At 40.7% G+C, this 21,125-nt stretch overlaps 2 protein-coding genes across 4 annotated transcripts in view; one reads left to right on the forward strand and one right to left on the reverse strand.

Annotated features, from left to right (window-relative positions):
- MCM9 (minichromosome maintenance 9 homologous recombination repair factor) overlaps window positions 1-21,125 on the reverse strand; it is a gene marked incomplete at both ends in the record, with an annotated part of 80,557 nt that overhangs the window by 38,615 nt on the left and 20,817 nt on the right. The gene's annotated exons all lie outside the window — the stretch shown is intronic.
- ASF1A (anti-silencing function 1A histone chaperone) lies at window positions 6,273-18,429 on the forward strand (the record flags this gene model as incomplete). The annotated part of the gene is made up of 4 exons (XM_079716626.1): window positions 6,273-6,381; window positions 12,186-12,301; window positions 16,629-16,805; window positions 18,082-18,429. 4 exons carry the CDS (start codon window positions 6,273-6,275, stop codon window positions 18,292-18,294), a joined length of 615 nt encoding a protein of 204 aa, XP_079572752.1. The 3' UTR covers window positions 18,295-18,429.

Raw genomic sequence — 21,125 nt, forward strand, 5'->3', positions numbered from 1 at the left:
GATGTGGAGAAATTGGAAAGCTTATACACTGTTGGTGAGAATGTGAAATGGTGCAGCCACTCTAGAAAACAGTCTAGTAGCTTCTCATTACCACATGATCCAACAACTCCACTCTTAAGCATATACCCAGAAAAATGAAAACATATGTCCCCCACAAAAATCTGTATACAAATGTTGATAGCAATATATCTGTTATTAAAAAAAATCACTGTGTAATCATACTGGGGGTATTTGGAGATAGATTCTTTGCATGCTGGATTCAAGGCCTTAACGGGCACAAATTCTACCAACAAGATCTACCAATTAATTAGCTATCAGTTCACTGTGAAACCTTTCCACTTCCTATCCTTTCTAGTTTTCTACCTTTTCTAAATAACCCTGCATATAAGGCCTCCAATCTCAGGAAGCTGACTTGCCTAGCTTCCGTCAAGCGTGACTCCATCTAACGTCATTTGTCTCTATAGTAACCGACTGAAAAAGCTGCTGTGCTTAGCAGAGGCTTTGTGCAAGCAGTGGTTCAGCCTAGAGATGTTTTAAAGACTTGAGTTCCCTCTCTACTTACCACTGAATTCTTCCTGGTGCTAAGAAAAGGAGAGAGCCTCTGACAAACAGGAGAGGTGGAGGGTGAAAGAGAAAAGGACAGAATGTACAACATGAAGGACAGTGGACTACAAGCAGAGACTGAGCTCCAAAGGAAACGAGTTTAGAAGGAGCTTCATTTATTTTATTTATTTATTTTTTTTTGCGGTACGCGGGCCTCTCGCTGTTGTGGCCTCTCCCGTCGCGGAGCACAGGCTCCGGACGCGCAGGCCCAGCGGCCACGGCTCACGGGCCTAGCCCCTCCGCGGCACATGGGATCTTCCCGGACCGGGGCACGAACCCGTGTCCCCCGCACCGGCAGGCAGACTCTCAACCACTGTGCCACCAGGGAAGCCCCAGGAGCTTCATTTATAAGAGGACTAAGAACACATGGTTAAAAACTAGATACAAGAAACAGAATATAATTATCAAGCATTTCCATCCATATTCTTCTGGTCAGAAACAATACCATGACATTGAAATCATCAGCAGATTGTCCACAAGAAACATGATTATGGTGCTTCAGAAAGCTGACTAATACTGATAGCGATCCAAAAGGTGTTTAACAGTAGAGTCCAGCTATGGATAAGGGGCCAAACACAGCTTATCTCTTCAACAAATTTGTAACCTAATGGTGGGTAGCAATGAACACAAAACAGTGAAACTGTTACACAGAATGGAGGAGGGGGACATCCTTTATGTAACAAACATAAAAACCTTATTAAGAGTGTAATGATGCATTCCAGGATCTATCCTCCGCCACCTCCCAATCACTCCTCCCTCAACAGGAGACTTGGCATCTGCAGCCTCAATGGGGAGGCTCCCACATCTCTGCCTTGGCTGCAGCCTCCTCTCACTCCCAGTATATACCGGGGCAAACCTCATTCATGGAGCTTTGTTCCTCAAGAGTTCATTCATCAAGTCATTACTACAGTGTCTGCCAGCCTGTGGGTTCTTCCAAGAAATTATACCAACTGCTTTTCTGCACATAAAGTCCACTTTAAATATTATCCGACACAGTAGACAGAAAACAGAGAAGCACCAAGTCAGCACTTAAAGGAGCCGGTTTCTGAGCACCAGTGTCCTCATTTGTTATCTGGAGATGGTAATATCTTACCTTCCTACCATACCAGTGTGCTACAAGGCTCAAAAACAGGTTATTTAAAAATTTTTTACAAATAGTAAAGAAAACATCATAGGTATATACATATATACCGTATATCTGTATGTATACTGTATATATATATACACACACACAGCCTTTATTGTGATACCATATTTTGCCTCCCATAGAACTTTAACCATTACTGTTAAAGTTGCATCTAACACTTTCTATTCTGTACCATACTGACTTGATTATATAGTCATCTTCCCTACTGGACCATAAGTTCTTTGAGGATAATGTCCACATACGTTTTTGTCTTTGAATATTCCGCAGAGCCTAGCACAATAATTCACATAATAAATACTCTCTCTCTATATATATAATGAGTTATTATTATTAAAATCATTACTCTAGGAGCTATTCCTTCTAGAAATGTCTGTAAACTGCAGCAAATCTCTACGTTCTACATTCATACAGAAATTTTCATTTAAAACTATCGTGAAATTTTGACATCCTATAACTAATAAGAATAGGGAGCCCTTAAAGATCATATTACAACAAGGCTTACATGAGAATTTTTTAAAGAGATGGGGACAATAACGCAAATGTCTTCTCAAAGAGAATTCAACACAGTGGTAATATAATTACCCCAGGTGAAATTTAGGATTTGAACAAAGGCAAGAGGTCAGCATTTCCATACCTATGATAACTTCTGCAGCAGGTAGGGTCTGAGACTTGATTTAATTCTTAGTTCTAATACATTTTAATCCAGTATATTTTAATTTTTTAATTTTTAATTTTTGGCTGCACTGGGTCTCTGTTGCTGCACCCGGGCCTTTCTCTAGTTGAGGCGAGTGGGGGCTACTCTTTGCTGTGGTGCACTGGCTTCTCATTGCGGTGGCCTCCCTTGTTGCGGAGCACCGGCTCTAGAGCGCAGGCTCAGTAGTTGTGGCGCACGGACTTAGTTGTTCCACGGCATGTGGGATCTTCCCGGACCAGGGCTCGAACCCGTGTCCCCTGTATCGGCAGGCGGATTCTTAACCACTGCGCCACCAGGGAAGTCCCTAATCCAGTATATTTTAACTTAATCCAATTTAATTCTAGTACATTTTAACTCACTCCTTCATCTAGTTTTGTGTGTGACCTCAATTTAACTTCAAGTTTAAGATACTTAGGAGCCCTCTGTAGATGAGCTTTGGAACACAGATGCGAGTTGCATCTGGTCTGCTCAGAATTTAAGGTGTGCACGCCCTACAGCAGGCACTTCCTCTGAGGAACAGCTACAGCACCCCACCCCACCCCACCCCATGACCTGCTGGCATGGCTAAATGGCCCCTTGATAGATGGACAGTATGTGGACTAAACACACTTAGAGTACCGAATAAACTTAATTCTGGGAGCAAAAATTACACCTGCATTAGTTGGCTAGGACTGCCATAACAAAACACCAGACTGGGTGGCTTAAAAAACAGAAATCTATTTTCTCACAGTTCTGGAGGTTACACATAAAAGATCAGGTGTCAGCAAGGTTGGTTTCATTTGACTTACAAATGGCCGCCTTCTTGCTGTGTCCTTACCTGGTCTTTCTCCTGTGCATGAGTGCTCTTTGTGTCTCTTTTTACGTCCAAATTTCCTCCTCGTATACAGATGCCAGTTAGAATGGATTAGGGCCCAACCTAAGGGACTCATTTTAACTTAACCACCTCTTTAAAGGCACTGTCACCAAATATTGTCACAGTCTGAGGTACTGGGGGCATAGTAATGCTTCAACATATGAATTTGGGGGTGGAGGGCACAATTCGGCCCATAACAATAGCTAACTAGGTTCATTTATCTCTGTCCTAGGCATTAATTTAGGCTTTGTTCATTTAAGAACCAAAGCATCCTTTTTCAGCCATCCTTCCCCCAAGCAGTCTGTACAGAGAGAAGTGATTTAGGGATTACATTCTGTGTAGACCTCCAAGCATCATGTGGGTCCCCTTGGGTACCTAAGACATGACAGCATTCATGGTGACCCATCTGCTGCAATATGGTTAACTGTTTGAGGGTCACCAAAAAGTTGTTCAGCAACAGATCTTATAGACTGCCTCTGAAACCAGAATAATGCTTTTACAATCTTTACCCCTATGGCACGCCAGTTAATTTAGAGATATGCGAGGGTACGTCTGAGAATCCCTTTGGCCTTTCCTAGAAAGCACTGCCAATGGTGAGGAAACTATTGGAGAGCATACCCAAAGGCTCTTTAATATTTCTGAGGGGCAGTAACAAAGAGAGTTAAGATGGGAAAGGCCTGGAGCCAATTCTGTGGCTTCCAGTGAACTAATAGGGAGGGGTTTTTTTTCTTCTTAAATACTGTTATATATGTATGACATGTTAAACAAAAGATTTGAAAGAAAATAAGCCAGACTAGTAGTATCCAGTAAATCTTCTCATTCTTCATGCTGCATATCCACCAGAAGCGAATCTTATAAGACGCACCTTATTATGACACACCTATGGTCAGATTCAAAATGCACTTGATTTCACCAAGCTTATAAGGTCATTTTTATAAAGCAAGTGGATTAGAATCTCCTCTTAAGTGTGCCTGCAGTAATCAGGAAACTCCACACACCATTCTCAAGGGAGTCATGTTTTATACTTCAAATGGTTATCTTATATGTCCAGTGTGTCTTACAGCATACAGCAATTTATACTTTATCTGAGGCGGTGTTAGGCCCAGCACTAATAACAGCGAACAGAAAATACAGTTTATCACTCAACGTAATCTGCATCTGTTGCCACAGTATCACTCTTATAGTCTAATGCACACAAGCAACTGGGCTTGAGGCAACCTTTTCTAGTAGGTCATATTTGACTGTTAATCCACTGACGATAAAATGGGATCCCCATTCTAAGTACTCTCCCTAAATGCGGGGAGGCCTGCTATTAGCTGTCCCATATTAATTTTCAAAAGACCATCAAAAGCAACCTACTTAGGTATGAACAATGCCCAAAGAATGATAACTGAAAAATTCTCCGCACCATACTAAGAGAAAACTACCAGCATAGATGATACTTAAGAAATAATTTTCTCTCTGAATTTAATTAGCCAAGTTTAATTCAAAATACTTAAGGAAAAAAATGATGGTTTATGCAACAGCAGCAGCAAAAAAAAAAAAAAAAAAAAAATCCCTCTATACCCCTCTTACTTAGTAAATAGAAACAGTTCAACAACCTTACAAATGCGTTACAAGCTCTCCCTTTTCCTACAGAGGTAGTCAAGCAGCATAAATACACTGACACTGAATGGAGAATTATCAAGCAAAGGTTCCTCTGAACTCGTGGTGTCAGCCACAAATTTTTACTTACTAACGGTTTAGGTCATGAATTTTTTGAAAATTGCATGTCCTGGTATGCTTTTGTGGTTTCTCCTCTGCTTTTCCCTTCTCTGTTATATCTGTTGCCCTTTGGTCTCCTGACACTTCCATTTTCGCCTTTTATGCTCCTGCTGTGCCCACCGCACGGGAGAAACCTGGGCGTAACTGATCCCACCTTTAATCATCTTTTTCTTATTCCAGACTTTCCAGGTTGGAATGGGAGGAAGAAGACCCAGGTGCAGCCCAAATATTACCTATTCCACAAAGTGTGGGTGGAAAAGCGTCTCCTCGCCCTTCATTTTGTATCTATTTAACTAACGGCGCTGTCGTGCCCAAACGCATACTGGCCAAGAACTAGATTTCCAAAATGGCTTTGCTCCTTTCGAGCTGGCATCAGTCTATAAAATGCAATTTACTTCCACTGCAAGCAACCCTTCCCTCTACCTCAAAATACTACCCAATATACAACTGAACCTAACCTAGCGTAGACAGCGGATTCACATCTGCTAAATTCAGTAGAGAGCCGGCACAGCCGTTGGACTTATGTAGAGAAAGCGTTAAAAGAAAAGAAAAAAAAAAAAAAACCACACTAAGCAAACCCGAGGGGCGGGCTTCGCCGGAGATCGCGCCCTCCCGCCGCCGTGCCGACGGCGAGCAAGCCTTCCCGCCGTGGCCACGCCTCCCTCCGCCTCGCCGTGGCCACGCCTCCTCCGACCCCGCCCCTCCGAGGCCACGCCCGACGTGAGGCGCGGGAGCCGCCGGGCCGGAGGCGGGGCCTGAGCCGCCCCTCCCACCGCCGCCGCCGGCGGCCTCCGCGCGGGCCTCACAGCCCGTATTCCACTCACTTTGTTCTCCGCCTTTGTCCTAATCCACACCAGCAGGTGGAGCCGCAGTTAAAGTTTCCGAGTCCATTCCGAGAGCGGGAGCCCATCTTGCTCGCCGCGGAGGCCCTCGCTGGAGGAGGAGGGTCAGAGCTCGGGTGCAGCCAATCGTGGACAACGCTGCTAGTTATCAGAGCAGAATGGGCTGTAGTTTAGTGAAATAGGAAAGCTGCAAAACACTGTGGAGTGTTCCCGTGTAAATAAAAAGAGGAAAAAAGTTTCTCAAGTCACCGCTGCACTACGTCGGGCCGGCGCCGGGGCGGGGGTCTGCGCTCTCCCGAGCGGCCACGCGCTGGACTTTATTGTGCCGCAACAAGCCCCCGTTCCCATTGTTTGTGCTTTTTTCAAAATATGGCAAAGGTTCAGGTGAACAATGTAGTGGTGCTGGATAACCCTTCTCCTTTCTACAACCCATTCCAGTTCGAGATCACCTTCGAGTGCATCGAGGACCTGTCTGAAGGTGAGTCGGGCGCCCGCTCGCCGCCGGGCTGTCAGTTGCGGGCTGCAGACGTTGAAAGTTTGCCGGGCCCGGCCTCGCGCGGGCGGCCGGTGCTCGGCGCCGGGCGGGCTGCGGGCTCGGCTCTGCGGAGGGAAACTTGAAGTTGATGGACGACGGCCGGCGAGGCGCGCGCGGCGTTCGGCCGCAGCCGGGGCGCCAGCCGCGGCTCAACTTGCGAGGAACTTGTTCGAGCGGAGGTAGCCATGTTGTCAGCTTTGTCTGGCGGGCGGACGGTTCGCGAGACCCGCACTCGCGCCCGTGGCGCCGGCCGGGGGTCGCGCCGGGCTGGCCCCCGGCCGAGAACGGCCTCCGCGGCCCCCACGGCCCCAGTGAGGAGGTGGGAAGGCGAGGCATGTGTGTGTGGTCGCGCCGGCGAGTTCGCAGCGGAGCCATCTTACCGAGAGTAGAGAACTGGGCCACCGACCCCGGCGTCACGACGCCTCCTCTCCGCGGGTGACGAACGCGGCGCCCCGCCTGCCCACCTTCCTGCCCCCGAGCAAGAGGCAGATCCATTTTTAGGGCTTACGCTGGAGTTGCCGTACTCTCCTGGGTGGCCATGCCCGGCCGCCTCGGGGAGGAGAGCGAGGCTGTCCTCGCGCTGATTTCTGGCTCCCTGGACCAACCAGCGGGGGAGGCGGGCGCAGGCTTGGCCCCTCGGCGCCGCGGGCCGGTGCTCCCGGGGGCCGCCGGTGCTCGCGGGCCGGCGCTCCCCGGCCGGTGCCTGGGATGCTCGGGGCGCCTGGGGATGCTGGCTCTCAGGCTCGCCCAGACCAACGTAGACTCCTCATCCTTAATGACCGAAATCTTCCCTCCTCTCAGGAAGAAAAATATTGCTAAGCTAGGAAGTTACATTTAACCCGAGAACAGAAATAAGTAAAATACTTAAATAATTTCCAGGACTTAATCACTGGCTTCTAAGTAGTCTGAAAGAAGACTTTCAAGAACGTGTTGAAATCTAAACACAGTAACTCCACATCCAAATACCCTGAACATAAAACACTAAAGTGGGCTAGGAAATACAAGGTAAAGTCCTGATGGCAATGCAAAATTTTTTACTATTTTTTTCTAAGTACTTTTTAAGGTCTTCAAAAAGATAAATATTTAATATATGCAGTAATAAACTTAGAAAGCTAAAATTTGCCAAGGTCTTTGCGACTTTATTAAAACAATCCAGTGCTCCATTTTCAAAATTTGAGGGGGAAAAAGTTTAACTTCATCAATGGTAATTTAACAATTAAATAGGGGACATACTTCTTTGAACTTACAAGTATGTTTAGCAAAATGCACTTTAAGTTATATGCTAATCAAGGCATGTAAAGCACTTTCACTTTAAAAATTAGTTCTTAATCTCTGTATAATGTATTTTATGTAGGGTGTTAACTTGTTAACTTTTTAAATTACAAAAACAATATATGCTCATTGTAATAGACTTTTTTAAAGTTGTACATACATATATAAAGTTAACAGTCCTCTGTACTCAATACCTTCCCCCATCTCACTCTAAGTAACCATAATTAACACTTTAGTCTGTGCTCTTCCATATAGTTTTACTACATATATAAAGCACAAATGCACATGTATAAGTAGGGCACATTCTGAAAGACGATTCATTTATTAAACTAATTCCTAAATAGGCCATTGGTAATAACATTAAAGGGAATTTTTCTTATTACGGTACTTTGAAACTATTTGGTTACTTTCCCACAGTACTACCATAAGCACTTCAGCCACCAGGCCCATTTTCATGCCCATTAAACTAATTTTCCCTTTTTATTACCAATTGCATATAAAAATAGGCAAATGCATGAAAAACTATTGAGTCCTTTCCAACTTATACTACAGTGTTTTAGGCATTAGAACTTCTTGAAATTACGGGTATTTCTAAGTGATACCTTCCATTTTAGGAGCCAGTTCTGAACAAGGAAGTTAGATGGTTCAGGATGTTGTTACGGGGCTTTGACATTGGATGGCTGAAACCTGCCACTGATGTGTTCTGTTTGTTAACTAGGATCTGTTCAGAACCCAGCTGAATCACATCAAAGTTTTTACTACTGTCAGGAATATACCTACTTCTACTTGTATACCTCACTTCCCAGGGCATCTATACTGGGTGTTTATTTAGTATTGTTTAAGAGTTTAAGCTGAGTCATACCAAAGCTGCAAAGGAATCTTTCAAAAAGGTGCCATGCTTATGTACTCCACCTAGAGGCTGTGTGGATTAAGGAAATTGAGTTTACTTAGCAAAGGTTTCTTATAGGTCCCTCTTTTATACTGCAGTTCTTAAAAAAAAAATTCGTTCTTGAAATTGAACTACAGAATATTCTCAAGAGAAATTTTCACTTTATAATTTTGTCTCAAGTCCTAAACCAGAGGTTGGCCGCCATTTTCCATACTTTAAGTTGTCAATAGCCCGCAAATGTTTTCACTTTCCTTTAAAAGCTGCCCTGTAGCTTTGCTTCAGAAAAAGCCTTGAGGCGTACTTACTCTTAAGAGAATTTACTTGTTTCTACTGTAAGACCTATACAGGGGTAGGACAGCAATCCACAGATTTAAGCAGAGGCTTTCCTGTAAATCTGGGAGTAGGAGACCTTGGATGTGTTTCATCTGATGGTCACCAAGCCTGTACAAGTTTTGACTGACTTTATTTCTCTCTTTGTTATGCCTTGTGGATTGCTGACTCTCTGCTTCTTTACTGAATGGAGCCTTTTTTTTTAAGTTGATCAATATCAATAATTATAGCTACTGTCAGTTGAATACTTATAATGTACCAGAACTGAATGCTTCCTACTTTAAAACCTCAGGCTTGTACTAATTCACAAAGACTACATACTTCCCCCTAGATCACAGGTCTTCGCAAGTAGTGTAATTAGTTTGAAATTCCCTTGGTGACTTCCCTCACTCCCACCACAAATGGAGATAATTTGCAGGCTGGGATTACCATGATTAAATGAAACAGTTAACTTTTTAAATAAATGAGTAAACTCCTTCAAGTGATAATCTGTGCAAAGCATCTGACCATATCCCTTCTTGTTTCAAATATAGGAGACAAGGGAATGAAAGCTGGGTTCCAAAAAAAAAAAAAAGGACAAAACAACTGATGCTGATTTATAAATAAGTACTGAGCATTTTAAACTCAGTAGCTACAGCAAGCATCCATAAGCATAAATATTAAGGTACAGGTGTTCCCGGATTACAGCCTATACTCCTTAAGGCTAGATTACCTCCCCATGGCCTCTGCCCTCACCCATTCCTTCCCACCTCCCACAGTTAAGTTCCTTTATTTCACTATTCATTTGAGAGCTAAAAAGGGAAGAATTTATCTTCCTTAGATTTTTGGAAAGAGCCCAGGCTTTGGAGTTGGGTCCAAGTTGGGTCCAGGCTTTGGAGTTTATGTCCAAGCAGAGACATAGCTTGGGTTCTGATTCTTCGATTTACTAGCTATATGAATTTGGGTATGTTACTTAGCCTCTCTGAGTCTCAACTTTCTTATTTGTATAATAGGTATAATTAAATCCATATGATACAAAGCTGTTGAGGTTTTAAACAACAGGTGTGAAGTGGCAAGACCAATGCCCAGGACACAGTAGGTATTTTATGAAAGTAGGTTTTTAAGTCATAACCATGTTCCTATGCCAGACCACAAATGCCAATTTATACCAATTAAGCTAAGAGCACGATACAGAGTAGTACAAATACACATGAAATGAACAAAGCATTATGAAAACCTCTATGTGACAATTCCCAGTGTTATCTCTACTCAGCTAGTTAGTAGCTTCCACACCCCTTTCTTCTTAAAACCGTTTCTCCGATTGACTTTTGGGTTACCTACCTCACTAGCCACTAGTTTTGTAACTTTATTGATCTTATCTCCCCAACCTCTTAACTCTGGAGAGCGCCCAGGCTCACTCCCTAGGGATCCCACCTATTTTCAACTAAATTTTTACCAGACCTATTCATTATCTCCACTTATTCATTATCTCTAGAACTCCTGATTGTTTCCCTCCCCTGCCCCCTGTAAAAATAAGTGGCTCTTGCTGGCTCTGTTTTCAGGATTTATCCAAAATATTACTCCTTCTCGCCCCCAGGGCTACATGTGGTCCAAGCCACCATAATTTCTTGCCTCAACTGAACTATTCTCCTGTTTTTTTCCCTTGCCCTCTTACAGTCTACACTGAACACAGCAGCCAAAATGATCCTCCTAAACTGAAAGTCAGATCATGTCACCCCTCTACTCAAAACCCTCCAGTGGCTTCCCATGCCACTCAGTGTAAAAGCCAAAAATCTTTACGATGGCCTTCAAAATCTTGCATCATCTGGCCACGCCTTTCGCCCCCAGTCTCATGGTTGGCTGTTTTCCCCTTTGCTCATTCTGCTACTGCGCTGGCGACTTTGCTTTTTCTTGAGCATGTCAAGCATGTGCCTACTGCCTGGCCTTTGTACTTGCTCTTCCTTCTGACTAGATATTCATACTGCTTCTTCCCTCTCTTAATCTTCATCAACAAACATGATCTCAAGAGATGTCAGATGTAGGACCCTGCATCTGGAAATGTGCTAGAAACTGGAGATAAACTGGTCTAGGTCTGGGACAGAACCATGACATAATAAGAGAAAGTATAAACCTAAGGGATCTTTTAGTTCAGTAACTTGCAGTTTGTCATACAGTATGAATGAGTATTACCTATACTATTTCTGTTATCTATTTAGGGAACAAAAATATCTACAAAGTTACACAAAAATGACAACACATGGTGGCATTAACTGGATTCTCCGCAGGTGACCCAGAAACACCCTCCGGGATTGCTGGTGTAGACTCTGTGGAGTGAATCCAAGAGGCAGGCCACACGGTGCCAAACACCCTAAGAGGACCGGGAGGTCTCAGAGAATTTGTATTTGTAGAGTGGTCTTTCTCCCCCTACTAAAGAGGAGGCCTCTTCCAAAGAACAATCATTTGACTCATCTCTGGGTTCTTCTCACAGAGCACACTGTAAAGGGTGCTCAATAAAGTCTGAATTACATGGAACGTCTTAGGTTGCACTTTATTCTGTCTTGTTACTCGTGCCTGTTCCCACTGTTAAATATTCTGATGTATCAAGTGGTATAAGGATCCTTGGTTTCCTCTTCCCAGTGTAAAGCATGTATGCCATGAAGGGGTGCCATGAGGGAAAAACCCCGCTGTGGACCCTTAACAGTTGATGAGTTGAAGCCCTAAGGGGCTTCTGAGCCACAAGAGCAGTTTGCAAGTAATGATTTTTCCACTTTGGAGCTCTCTGATGATTTGGATCTGTGCAACATAGCATGGGGGAGCCCTTCCAAAGTGTGTTTAGCAGGTTGTTAAAAGATGACATACAGAAAAGGGGGGGAGGGATTCCTTAGCCAAATAAATTTGGGAAACACTGGATTAATGGTACTGGTGTTCCTTACTGAAGGATTTTTCAGACCCCTTGATCTGCCAGTGTGCTTTATGAATCCTCCAGAGAAGGCTGTAGCATTTCCCAAGTTTTTGGCCATGTTGTTTTGTTTGTGAGGAGCCCTGCCCAGGGACCAGTATTTCACAAAACAGCATTTTGAGAAACTCTGCTATGAAATGTAAGAATTTCACACCCGAAATTTATAAGGAGCACCTTCAGTGCCCTTCTGGATTTTCTGCTATGAAAAGCCAATTTTAGCAGCCAATAAATGGTGTAAGTGGACATTCAAAGGGTCTTTGATGTCATCTCATAATGTAATTAATGAATATGAAATAATGTTTTGGTTTTTAACCCTAGACCTGGAATGGAAAATTATCTATGTGGGCTCCGCAGAAAGTGAAGAATACGATCAAGTTTTAGACTCTGTTTTAGTGGGCCCTGTTCCTGCAGGAAGGCATATGTTTGTATTTCAGGTAAGATTATTCTTGGTAAATATGTATGCCAAATACATTTCTAAATGGTCCTTAACCCTTTCCTTTTGGGTTAAATCACTCTGGTTCTGCTGCATTCACTTTTTGTCTGCTTCTGTCATGTTTTAAGAAGTCTCTGTGTCATGAAGGAATGCCACTTCCTGATTTTGTGTGCTGAGAGATGTTACTGTGATGTTTATACTTCAGGGTTTGCACAGCATGCAGTAAACCTTATACTCTGTCAGGGCCACGTGGTGGTTAATTTTTTGGGCTCTTCCTGTGAATAGTCCCTTAGTATGAGACCTTCAGGGTGGCTGTCCAGCAGCCCAAAACAGGGATTCAAAATGCTTACTACTAACTGGGGATAGTTAGTAATATGCATTTTCAGATTATAGTTTCAGCCACTAGGAATGATGATGATATACCAAAAACAACAACTTTATTTCAGCATAATCAGTAACTCAGCTAGGTTATCACGTATGTTAGAAGATAGAGATCTACGAGATCTTGGGTCACTGGAACTAAATGAAGTCCAGTGGTCTACTAAAGCACCTACTCTGCACTTCTTATAGAGGATTACTGCTACAAATCCACAACTCTATTTATCATTTGTGAGGAGAAATTCTACTAACATAATTATGTTCTCAGATACCACTGACAGTATTTTAGGTCTGTGCCAAGTCTTCAGACACTGTCTTCTGCGTTCAAAAATATTACTTCTTTTAATCCATGTCAAATTGTTGTATAAAACTATTCAGTCACTTCTCAATTATCCATGTTTATTAGAGGGAGATATTTATAATAATCCAAAGAGTAACTAGCCATTGCTTTTTAAAAAACTATTATTCTTAATTTTGTTAAAAGTATTTCTACCCAACAGAGTCTCATTAGTTAAGTAGAACCCACTGAAAATCTAACTTTTCTCTCCCTGACCTCTCACTTTGCTCACTTCACAGATGGGACCAATTTAAATAAATACTGTTGGTCAAATAATCCCACCAGATATGAGCTAAGAATCTCTCAAACATAGTATCTCTAGAGCTGCTACTGCTCCCTCCCCTCTACTAAATATAGAATTCAGAATTTTGTTCTCCTAGCCCTAGTGCTTTTTATTAAATAAAAAGCAACAAATACTATATTTTAAATAAACGGTTAAGAAAAGCTTAAATATATTGACTAAAAGGCTCAAATATATTAAAAGTGCCGTGAAGCTGAGTTGTGTGACTGTGTGGGGATGCACTGCAGTTGTAGACCTGGTTCAGATCCCACTCTGCTGCTTATTAGCCACGTGTGACTTCAGACAGGCTCCCAGCCTCCCCTAGTCACTCCAGTCATCCCTAAAACGTGGATACTAGCCTACCATAAGAATGTTATGAGGATTAAATGAGGAATGAAGCAGTTTAGTATAATCACTGACAGACAGTGCCTATTTCTATAAGTGGAACTAAGCTTTTATTCTCTTAGCTTCTTGAAATTGTTATACAAAGAAGCAGTATTTGCTCTGACCCACAAGCCTGGAGAACCTGTACTTCACAGATGATAGATAATTTATGATGCAAGAAACTTGATTTGAGAGGTAGTAATATACCTTCCTATGCTGCTAAAACAAAACAAAACAAAAAACAGAACTTGCAAATAAATGCCATGTTTTTGAAACAAACTTAAAAATCTTTTCTATGTGTTTATGTTGGTTAAGAATACTCCTTAGCTTTTGGCTTGAAGTATCATAGGAAAAAAATTACTCAAAACTATTTCCCTCTAGTGATTTTTACCTTGGTATTCTGTGTACATGTTGCCAAAAATACAAAGGAAGTACAGTGTGATTTAGATCATATGTTTAGCCTATGCATTTTTCAGAATTCACCATTATCAGCAGAAAGGAACTAAAACAGTTTTTATTTTATGTTTTAAACAAACTACCATAGCATTCTCCTGGTCTGCCAGGATTTTGCCTCAGAATAAGGCTAGCAGGAAGGTACCCGGATGTCTGCCTAGTATTGCTTGTTGGAGTCAAAGATCTCTGCTGATCACTTCTCCATCCTAAATGATCTGAGAGGCCTGCAGGCTTCTCTCCTTGAATTTGCTCAAGCTGAATCCTTTAGCAAACAACTTTTAAAACACAAACATGCCGGGGCTTCCCTGGTGGCGCAGTGGTTGGGGGTCCGCCTGCCGATGCGGGGGACACGGGTTCGTGCCCCGGTCCGGGAGGATCCCACATGCCGCGGGGCGGCTGGGCCCGTGAGCCATGGCCGCTGGGCCTGCGCGTCCGGAGCCTGTGCTCCACAGCGCGAGAGGCCGCAGCAGTGGGAGGCCCGCGTACCGGAAAAAAAAAAACCACACAAACATGCCTAGAACCAATTTGCTGAGGGGATGGGAAGCAATAGAGGGGAAAGTTCCCATAGTACTGAACTACCTCTGTTTCCCATCTCCACCCAAAGGCAAACGGCATATTCTCAGGACAGGCCCTCTGTCCCCATTCTGGTATCTCTCCAAGAGAGATCATAAACCACGTGAGGGCAGGAACTGAGTTACGAATGAATTTCAAAATACTAAGTATACTGTGTGCCTAGAGCTATGCCCGACTCGAGATCACAAAGATGAGCTGGATGGGATGCCTGCCCGAGATAAAGCTTAGAATCAGAGAGAAGACTGAAGGGGAAACATACTTAGATCATTGGACATATATTAATAGAGAAATTGTGTTGAATAATGAGTGCATAAAGAGTGCTATTAATTACACCTTTGAATTAGAAAGCATTTCACTAAAAAGGATACATTTGATGCAAGCTTCAAAGATGAATTTTTCAGAATGTTAGGGAAGGAGTATATGTAAGGCACAGAGGCATGAAAGCTTATTATTACATTTTAAAGAACCTACATTTCTAGACGAAGAGATGTGGAGTTAAGGGGGTTGTGATGTTGGTTGGAGACCAGTTGTGAAGGGCCTTATAAATGAAGTTAAAAACTGAGATTTTTATCTCAGAAATGAGGGTAATCATCTGAGGTTTTAAAACCTGGTAAAGGGATGGGAATGGATCTGTGCTTAGATAGCTAATGCTGGCCACAGTGCAAATAGGCTACTGCTGGGGGAGACCAGTAGGGAAGTTTTAGCAATATTCCAGATAAGAGATAAAGAACTTGAATTCTGCTTTCAGAGATGGGAAACATTGAAACTGCCTAGATGGAGGAGGTAGGGAAGCTGAGGGTGACAGATTTTTAGTCTGGGTAACTAGGTGAGTATTTTATGCCTTTTTGGGTCACCTACATGTGGTAGGTATACTGTAATCATGAGTCTTCTATGATAATGGCCTGATTGAGAACACTAGTCAGAAGTGTTCCCAAGCTAAGGCATTGGCTGAAGTGTTCACGGAGGCCCAGGGATGGTCCTTAGTGTCGTACCAAGAGTAAGCCAATCCGCTGGGACTTCATGCACTTACCACTCAGAATAGCTGCTTCAGGTCATGCTCAGTGCCTCACCATCACTACCTGTCCCCAGTCTGTGATTCCTTCCAACCAGTGTCCTTACTGTCTTCCACACGGCTGTGGACAGGGCGCTAGCCTTCACTCATGTTCTCAGCCACCTCTAGCTCACTTGCCCCACCTTCTGCATTCCTCAAGGTTCAGCTTACAGCACTTTGATTCAAAACAAGATCACTGATTACATCTGCCTCAAACAATCTTTACCTTCATTGAATTTCCATATGTGGGACTATTTGTATTTTTTGAAAATCTGCTATATAACTATTTCCATTCCATTTTCAGTTTTATATTAATTTACTATTAGAATATCTATGAAGGGTGGATGAGTGGATATGAGAATATGTGTCCTGGGAAACTGGATAACAAACATTTGCTGCCAAAAGGCTATATGGAGATAACTGAACATTTACTAATTTAGGTCTGAAAATTATGACTGGGAAAACTGAATATTTACTAATTTAGGTCTGAAAATTATGACTGGGAAAGGTTGGAATTAATAAGACTATTGATTTGCTTACTATATTTTATGAAAGGTTCTATAATTGAATATTGCATAATCCCTCATGAACAACCACACACTGTAGCCAGAATTATTTTTCTCTAGACGTAGTGATGCTTTCAAGGGCCCAGGGTACTTAGGTATACTGTGGAGAAACATGTGAATTATATTTTCTAGCTATAAGTCAGTTTCAAAAAAAAAAAGAGTGAGCATTTGCCTTCCCAGTATGATTTCCACGTTTTGGTTGCTGCACCCTTAACCAAAGGTGCTCAGTGTAACCAAAACTCCAGTTTTGCTTATGGTTAACAACCTTTTGTGATGTGTGTTTCTTTTCTTTTTAAATTATTCTAGGCTGATGCACCTAATCCGGGACTCATTCCAGATGCAGATGCAGTAGGTGTAACAGTTGTGCTAATTACATGCACCTATCGAGGTCAAGAATTTATTAGAGTTGGTTATTATGTAAATAATGAATATACTGAGACAGAATTAAGGGAAAATCCGCCAGTAAAACCAGACTTTTCTAAGGTAATGCTCTGATTATTCCTTTTTCATTAACTTTACTATACAACTTTTTTAAGCAATTGCCATTTCATGGTACACTATGAAAATGGCTTTGAGACAAAATAAATTGGAGGTCCCTGTGCCAACTGAGCAAACTAATCTTTGTTCCATTACCATGGATGACCTCAAACCCTACCTCCAGATTAGTCATTAGTAATTACTGTTGGTTCGGCACCTTGAGAGTCTCTGATGATTTAGAAAATTGAAAGTGCCTCCTATAAGAAACAGGTCTCTATTAATGGCTCCCTGTATGGCATTCCCCATACATCATGATTCTATCCATTTCCATCTTTAGACATTCAAATTCATGTTTGTTGTACTGACTATTCAATAATATTTCTGTCTATAACTCTTCCCAAAATTGTGGGGGGAAGTTTTGTGTTTGTTTTTCATAGGAACATTATCTCAAAACTCCTATATGCCTTGCTTTATGTGCTATTCTCAGGTTAAACTAAAGGTCTTAAATATTATCTGGTGGTGAAAACAGCTTAGCTTCTGAGTGAGAAGCTGAAAATCTGTGATTCGGTATTCTCAAAAATACTAAGTACTTTATGATTTTCCACTGGGAGCTGTAATAGTTTAGTAACTGGTAATTTTTGTGAGATTGAACATAACACTCTATCTGCCAGACCATGCAAGAAAAATTACATGGGAGTAGAATGGAATGTTCTCCTTTCTGATAAAAAGGCTGGAAGGGTTTTTATTCTGATGTGGAACGTTCCATTTCTGATTTATTAGTTACCTGTATGGTTCCTTGTATAGCAAAAAGAGAAGAAACTAGAATATTGTTTCTAAGAATGAGCCATAATAATTAAAAGATAGGAAATCATTAATAATGAGAGGTCATATGTGGGAATATTCATATTAGTGAAGAAACACCACATTAATCTAGAAAGCATGTTAATTTGTTAAATAAAGCATCCTCTGAAGCATTCAAGAGATTCTCTCCGCTTTAGGAAACAAGTACAGAGTTAGAATATTTTGTTGGATAGTAAAAGAGCTGGATAATTCCCTCAGGTTCTCCACATCTTGCTTCCATTAGACTAAAATAATTTCTTTGCTTCGGCCCTATTTCTTGTTTATTAGTTATGTTTAATGTGCTTTACTTGACTTACACCTTTGTATATGAATTAGCCCTTTAGGAGTACTAATATAAAGAACCATTCTATTAAGGTCTATTTGTGTATGGTAATCTAACTTTCTTAGTGTTTACCATTTATATATTTCCTTCTTCCTCTAGCTTCAAAGGAACATTTTGGCATCCAATCCCAGAGTCACAAGATTCCACATTAATTGGGAAGATAACACAGAAAAACTGGAAGATGCAGAGAGCAGTAATCCAAATCTACAATCACTTCTTTCAACAGATGCATTACCTTCAGCATCAAAGGGATGGTCCACATCAGAAAACTCACTAAATGTCATGTTAGAATCCCACATGGACTGCATGTGACCACCTGCCATCCCTATAGTACAAATTAAGCTATAAAAACACACAGAACTATTTCCCTCAAATTCCGTAAGTCCATAGTCAAGATACAATGTGAAGAATTTGTTTAAAAAACATCCTGTAGAAAGTTTATAAGAAAACCAGTATTTGAGCAAATTGTGGAATATAAATACAACTATTTTTAAGTAATTTTTTTCTCTAATGTGTTATTTTATTTGTTCTGAAACTAATCTGATTAAAACATATATATTATTTTCTTTTCCTCTATATGTAATTAAAGCACTTATAAAGAAAAATGAATCACTAGACCAGGTTGTAAAGATGTCTTAGCCTCTTGGACAATAATCTTTGGACCACTATTTTACTAATCTTTGAAAGAACAAAGTTAACTTCAACTAAAATGTGTCTTCCTGTGATAACACATAATTTGGTTTGATTTAAGGGGCAAGTTTTCATTCTTTTTACGGCATGCCCTTGAAGAAGGGATTTGAAGTCAACTGTATGCTACCAAGAACTCTAGGATCTGATTTTCCAGGCCACCTTGAAGCCTCTTATGGCTACTGTTCAGTTCATATAATGTTAGACAGCATTCAGTTTGGTTTCTAAGACAACAAATGTGGTTAATTGTTTATAAGGTCCTCTGGCTATGATTTTTGTTTTTATAACAGTTCAGGACATCAGAACACTCCATGAATCATACATCATTATTACCCAGTGAATTCAGCAGGTCAAGAGCAGATACAAACTCCCTAAGTTTAAGAACAGGAGAGTATAATGACTTCGTTCCGTTCGTTAGATTTATAATACTATGAACTTAACTCTTTAAAACTGTTTTGCTAGGTCATCTGTTGTTGGCAGCATTTATATAAAAACAGTGGATTTGGAAAGATATATCTAGCTTTATCATAATAGATAAGTTACTATTTTGGAACTATATATATTTTCACATGTAGTACTCCTCTCCGTATCCCGACACTCATGCACAATAAGATTAGGCATATTTATGGTGGACATATTTTAGATAGCTTTTCCAGGTAAGTTTTTTAAAAGCAGTCTTGGAAAGGAATGCATTAACTAAATGGGCCAAAAAGTTCTTTTTCTTTGATGAGAGCTAGGTCCTTCCTCAAAAAGTTTCTTATGCTCCAGTAAATTAAATGTAGAATATTCTCATTACTCTTGCTGCTAAGCAAGACATTAGCCATATAATGCAGAGTTATGCAGTGCCTTCATATCTAAAACTTTTATACTGCACTTTTTAAAGCTTTTATTTTGAGGAAGGGAAAGGGGCATTTGTCTGAATATGGATTCTAAGTTGTATATATTTCCTGTCATTCTAAAAAGTGACTTTGTGAAGCAAAATTTTGTTAAATGTTAAAACTTTGAAATTTAATATACCAGATAATTAAAATACTGTCCACTAACTAGTTCATAGACTTTAAAAGTAAGATACATCCGGCTGTTAAAACAATATGAAGAAAATTTCATTTTTGTCTAATTGCAATTAAAAGAAAATGTTAAAATATTAAAATGAAAATAAAAGTAATACTTTCCAACCAAGAGCTCAGTGATTAATATAACAAGAACACAATATGTGCTTATTAGGAATAAAGCATATATAAGCCAAATTTCCAAATCAATTCACTGCTGAGTTTTTATTCTGATTATGATTGGTTTGTACTTACATCAGAGGGTTAGGTTTTTGTATCAATTTGTAAACCAACAGCCAATTTTCACAAAAGTTTGAGACTTAACAACTATTATCTATTATTTAAAATTTTTATGGTTCTATAAGATAATTTTAAAAATTAAAATAAAGATTTAGTATTCAGACATTAGGAACTAAGAAACTGTAATGCATAGGTTGTTTTTTATTTTTCCTGTTTAGCTAGATGCTGCCTGAATTATAGCTAGAAAGTTTAGAACTGTTTTTTTCCCTTTCTCATCATAGTAAATAGCTGTGTCCTGAGAAGATAAACATGAACAAATTAGTTATGCCACAAAAGAGGCACATAGGCTGGAGGGAATGAGGATATCATTTGAGCTGAGAAAATAAGCAGAAGTCTGAGAAACGTGCATGCATTCGTCCATTTATAACATTATACAACCGTAGGCTTCCATGTGGTCTTACCCTCAGGTTTGGGGTTTCTAGTTTTACCAAGAAAGCCTGTGGCAGCGGTTTTCAAAACTTTTTATGTAATCCATGGTAAAAAAAAAAATTTAAGTATGACCTGATAACACAAATATGTATTTATATTAACAATTTTCATGAAAATGTGCCCTTAATAGTGCACCTTTACTGTGTGCACTAGTATATTCTAGTATCTTTTATTTTGTTTTGAAAGTGCTGGTTTTGACCCACTGAAATAACTTTCTATGACCCTCTAATGGGTTGTGATACAGTTCAAAGAAAGGCTAGTCTGGCCCTTTGGGTAGACAAGAAGTAGCAATAACTTTTCTACAGTTCTAAAATTTATATTCCCTCTACCTGTCATTTCTTTCATATTCGGATTATGAATTTGGCAATAAGAAAAAGAAGGAAAAGGGCTAATACAGTGAATTCATCAGCCATTCTCTTTAAAACTGTCCAAATACTCTGAAGTTACTAATAGTCCACAAATCGGACTCATTTCTTGACACTCCATATAACTAACTTAGGAAACATTCCACATTGATACTCGGGAAACACCTTTATTTGTTTGTTGTTAATATCATTTAATACAGAACTCTAGAACACTGGGTCATAACAATTTTAAAATGCACATGAAGTGTTCTTCATATATTCTTGCCTCCAGTATCCTAAAGCTTGTCTACGCCTCTCAATCCATAAATCCCTT

This window comes from Hyperoodon ampullatus (genome assembly GCF_949752795.1).
Source record: "Hyperoodon ampullatus genome assembly, chromosome: 12".
NCBI lineage: Eukaryota > Metazoa > Chordata > Mammalia > Artiodactyla > Ziphiidae > Hyperoodon > Hyperoodon ampullatus.